The sequence below is a fragment of the Lygodium microphyllum genome, chromosome 8 (genome assembly GCF_053477565.2).
Source record: "Lygodium microphyllum isolate KBCC chromosome 8, Lygodium_microphyllum_v1.1.10, whole genome shotgun sequence".
NCBI classification, from domain to species: domain Eukaryota; kingdom Viridiplantae; phylum Streptophyta; class Polypodiopsida; order Schizaeales; family Lygodiaceae; genus Lygodium; species Lygodium microphyllum.
The window spans coordinates 126,835,902-126,841,316 of NC_141142.1; the positions used below are offsets into that span (position 1 = coordinate 126,835,902).

The following is a 5,415-nucleotide window of genomic DNA, read 5'->3' on the forward strand; positions in this document are numbered from 1 at the left end:
TATGTATTCTATGACATAACAAATGTCTAGCACATCGCAATTGTGATAACGAATGTCTAGCACATCGCAATTGTGGTAAGGAACGTACTAGTGACCCTTGGGGAAATGTTCCAATCATTGACTAGTTGTTTGCACTTGTTACCCATGGCCCAAGAGGGTGTAGCACTATGCATTTCGAAGGTGCTTGGCACAGGATTAGGCTTGTTTTAGCCGCTCGTACAGGCAATTAGGTGAATTATTTAAGACCAGCATTTTAAATGAGGTCTCGCCGTGTAGTCTGTAGACACTCCACTCCTCTGTTGAATATAAGCTAGTCTTTTGAACTGGATTAAAACCATAAACATGCAATAGACTTGTAATCACCATGTATATGAGTCTATATCCAAATGGCATACTACTTTATCTCCATTAAAATACAATCACTCAAATAGTAATGAGATTCTAGGTCCATGTTCATTTCCTGTGTGGATTGATTATATTTGTCATGTAGAGTTGTGCATATCAGAAGACGACCAAATGAGGATGTGATGATGATATGCAATCAAATGGGACCTTGAGATACATGTGCAATCATACATATACTTATTGCATTCACATGATACCTATCATGTCTTCTCTTCCATTTCCATTCGCTATGTTCTTTCTCATGATAACAATTGCGATTAGATTCAACCCTGTTAAGAGGTTCCCAAAAATCCTAACCATCCAATCTAACACCATCTCGACTATCCAAAACCCTCACATCTTTTGACTTTTGGAATCTAACAGCAAAAGAAACAGCTTGTGCATCCAAGTGAGGCCAAAAAAGAGTAAAATATTTTAGAATACGGATGCACAAAAAGGACACTTACCAAGAAACAGTTAGAACACAAACCACTTACAAGATAGGACTGAACAATCAAGCAAGGTAAATGCAGAAGCATCAACTACTTTAATAACAGTCTAAAGCTGGAACAGCCCAGCAACATAGTGACAAAAACGTACAAATCATAAAAAACACCACTACAACCACCACTTCATGCAAGACCCACCCGACAACAAACTGAAACCTTACAGATTCTCACATTATGATAAAAACAACCATGGTATTCCCTAGGCATTCGGACATCTAGAAGCAATTCTGCAATAATGCAAACACCAAACTGCAACAATTCACCAAATGTATATGAAAATTGAGAGACTGTAACTAGAATGCAGGCCTTGCTATGTAAATCTGTTAGAAACTGCTCTGTGCTTATTCAATCGACTGAAAATTTCAGTACCAACAGAGGGAATGACGAAGGCCAAAGGTTCCCCAAAAAATTGTTACTGACAGAAGCTATAACATGTCAATTCTGCCACAATATATCCATTCAAACATAAGGATTGGAAAATGACACTAGACTGGCTCAAAGGAGTTTAAAATAAACTCATCCAATATATTGAGAGCTCATGAACATCTCAATTCATAAAGCTTGGACTTCTCTCATGTACCCTTCATTCATTAAGATATGGGATAATAGTCATGTCAAGCGATCTGTTTTAGCCTTGACCCACCTCTTCTCTCATGTACCCTTCATTCATTAAGAAATGGGATAATAGTCATGTCAAGCGATCTGTTTTAGCCTTGACCCACCTCTTTAGTAAGGACCTCTTGGTGGCAACGATATGTTGGATCTTACTTCCTGCCATTTATTAATAAACCTCTGGTCCTTGGGACTTGGGAATCCTGTGCACGACCCTAATGGTAAGTTTAGCAACCTCAGCTTTTGAATTTTGAAGCCCACAAAACAATTCTTATAATTAGTCTGTGCTACAAAATGAAAGTCAATCATGACCTCCCTCCCACGAGTGTTCTCAAAAATGAACCCATGTTATTCGAGTCATGGTATGGTATATTCTACTTTCTTGAGGAAGTCAAGGAGTTGAAGAGCTAGGAGTCCTCTACTTCTGGACAAACACCTTCAGACAGGCGAGACCATAGAAACCATCTGAGATGACCCTCAATCCAATCAATCATTACTGCAAGAACCATTAGTCCACAAGACTAGTGTTTCAAGACAAATCCATTGCTAACAGAAAATGCTTAAAGACAGGTGCTTATAAGCAAAAAGCTGTAACAGCAGTTGTTCTCTCATTAAGGGGGAAAATGTATCCCCACATTTCAATTTGCATTGAAGTTTACCAACTAAAAAGACCTAATAAAACCAGATCCCTTCTAGGAGTTGGAAAATGAACGGCTCAAATTTCAAAAGCCATGTCACTCTCTTACAGGATCTAAAAAACTCTTGAATACACACACAAGCAGCAGCAGGAAGAAGCCGCAAAAAGTCAAAAGGACCTCGTCTCTACTTCTTCTTTCCTCCTTTCTGTGCATCTCCAGCTTTGGTCTGCAAAAGGGCCAGATGGTAAGTAACAAGTTACACGGAATTGATTTCAAATATTCATCAGTAACAAGCATAAGTACAAAAACTGCACCTTCTTGACACCGCGAATCTTTTTAGCCCTGTTCTTCCTCTCCTTCATCTGCTTTCGAGATTTCTCCACCTTTGTAGCAAGTCCATTCTAGACAACACCAGCGGTTTTCAGCATGCATGAAAGTGTGGCAGAAATGGATATGTACATAGGGCAACTCAAGCTTCCATACAAATAACTTCACTTACTCTAATCAGACGGTACTTTGGTTCATATTTCTTTGCAGCATCCAGATTATCATAAATAAGACCAAACCCAGTTGACTTTCCACCTCCAAACTGTGTCCGGAAACCAAAGACAAAAACTGTCTGTGGATCACGCACCTCATAGAGCTTTGCAAGCTTCTCCTTCAGCTCTGCCTGATCAGTCACAGTAGCAGTTCAGTAACAATTCCCCTATTTTAAAAATGCAACCTTATTCAATACACCTGTACCTTTGAGACATTGGGCCGACCAGGATGAAGAACATCAATCACCTGCATTAGTAGCAACCAACCACAACAACCTAAGTGAGACAGAAGGTGAAATGGAAAGGTACTAAAGTAAGACCTAAAAATTGAGGTGGCAAGTGTGTCCTACACATCTAGTTGCCTAAAGCAAGTCAGGAAGCACGTAAGCCTGCTAGATTGAAGAATACAATAAAACTTGGAAGGAACGTGCAAGAACTAATCAAGGCAGGCAGCAGATTGATAAGACCAAAAATGTTGGCACCTTGTGACAGCATTGTACAAAGCCATGTGAATTACTAGCTTTGAATTTTCACCTAGAATGTTGAAGGCCATATTTCCAATAACTTCTTAAGGAGGTAGAGATTGTTTAAGACCGCACATGGCCTAATTTATTTCATTAAACACAAAATATCTGAGCTAATCAGAGCAGGAGACCACACCAACACCATCTTCGTGACAACAGCCACTAGTGCAGGCATTTCTTACCACTCAGATAACCAAACCTTCCTTCAGAAGCAAGAGTAGTGCAAACCAAACCTTCCTTCAGAAGCAAGAGTAGTGCAAGACATGTATGGGACCAAAACCACTTGCATAGTTCCACGTGACCTTCTTGGGATACACTCATTTCCAGAGAGCACTATGACTGACAACACACACTAATACTCCTTCCTAACCGCTACTCAGCCCTAACTGGTTTGATCTATTTGGTTCGCATTCATCATAGAAACTCCAATTCTGCATCTCAAGAACATGCAGGCTCAGCCATATAACCTTAATGGCTAGGATATGCTCATAGAGACCCCAGTTATGCATCTCAAGAACATCCAGGCTCGGCCATACTATCAAAGGGTGCAGTGATGAACATGATAAGCTAGCAGTGACAATTCCGGCACTCCTGGCACTCAATTCTCATACACATTAAATTCCTCTTTCTACTTGAGAGTTAATAGCACATCTGGACATCACGGGAACTTGCAGCACCTGCTCTCTTCATCCTCCCATAGCAAAAATCAAAATCCTGTCTAGAGTTGAAGCGTCCACCGAAAGCTCCTAGAATTCATTCCGTACACATTAAATACCTCTTTCTACTTGGGCATTTATAGCACATCTGGACACAACAGGAAATTGTAACATCTTGTCCGATCAAATCCCATAACACCGAAAATCAAAATCCTCTCAAGCCTCTAAGCATCGGCTTCCAACCAAGACATCGGACATTTCCAAAAGATTCGTTTGAAAGATCGAGCTTACAGCTTCCTGATTACCACATAGACGCAAGCTTGCAGCACGTTCATTAACGCAGGAAAACCGAAAACAGGTTCAGACAACCGTGAAAGGATAGCAGAGAAGAAGGAATCTGATTACATACAAATTGCTTGCGGGAGAGAAGGCGATTCGTCATGAACTTGCGCGTTCGCACGGTGCAGGACTTGAGGTCCGCCATTACGCGATGACGCCTGGTGGGGGAGACAGGGCAGCTCGCACCAGGCAGGAGGAAAGAAACCCTAGGTTACCGCGCGAAAGGGGAGGTGGAAAGGAGACGCAGACAAAGCTAAGTAAAGGTCTTTTTCCCTTTGGGCCTGCCCAATATGTCGGTCGGCCAGGGTGTCCGCCCAAGATCGTCTGAAGTTAAAGAGTGCACCTCCCTAAAAGAGAGTGTGTGGCTCCTCTTTTCTTCGGTTTCTTAAGGGGAGTGTCCTTTAAGGACATTTTCAATCTCATATACAAAAACTAAGTTGGCATGCGCAATCGGGTTTAGATAGTGAGATTGAGTGTGGTTTTGTCATGTATAATATTAATCTTGTTGAATTGAATTTGTTTTTAACCATATAAAAGCAAAATGAAATGCCCCTTTTAGAACTATATATTGCATAAGCAACACTCGTGAGTTTTTGAAACTAATGATATTTGTCTATAAACTTGTCGTACAGCCTAAGATATCCTGTTGATAATGAGTATCTTGCAAAACATAAAACCAAAAATGAGAAAGTTACTTGGTCAAAGTATGAGATGCCGTGGCTTTCACATTTTGCCAAAAAAATTTGGTTAAGACTTAACTTGTCATGTCATAAAAGCATAACAGTAGCCCAAAAAAAACAGATAAACATGCTATGCTAGTAGCATGTCGAAGAGCTAGCACAAGTCTCTTCGTTGTTTTATAATTATAAGGGAAGGTGTTGTCCCCCCTTCTCTATTGAGAAGATATGCAGTATATTTTTTCCTTTACTTTTCTTTTCTTTACTATTTATTATGAAAAAATATATAGATTCTAACCTTGTGAAAGATAATTAGATTTGGTTGGAAATTGCTATATAACCTAAGATGTAGTGTTGATAAAGAGTACCTTACAAAACTTAAAACCAACAAACCAAATAGTTGCTTGGTCAAAAGTATGAGATGTTGTTGCTTTCACATTTTACTATTTTTTTGTTAAGAATTAACTTATAACTTCATAAACATAAACCATTAACACAAAAGTATGTGAATATGCTATATAAGCAATATGTTGAAAA

At 39.7% G+C, this 5,415-nt stretch overlaps 1 protein-coding gene across 1 annotated transcript; it reads right to left on the bottom strand.

Moving 5' to 3' along the window:
- Nucleotides 1-2,079: 2,079 nt before the first annotated feature.
- Nucleotides 2,080-4,439, bottom strand: LOC148032833 (small ribosomal subunit protein eS24z-like). Its single transcript, XM_087683506.1, has 5 exons — nt 4,272-4,439; nt 2,888-2,929; nt 2,643-2,813; nt 2,458-2,544; nt 2,080-2,369 (listed from the first exon to the last, which is right to left on the bottom strand). The coding sequence occupies exons 1-5, from the start codon at nt 4,344-4,346 to the stop codon at nt 2,328-2,330; spliced, it is 417 nt and encodes a 138-aa protein (XP_087539632.1). The 5' UTR covers nt 4,347-4,439; the 3' UTR covers nt 2,080-2,327.
- Between the last annotated feature and the right edge of the window lie 976 nt (nt 4,440-5,415).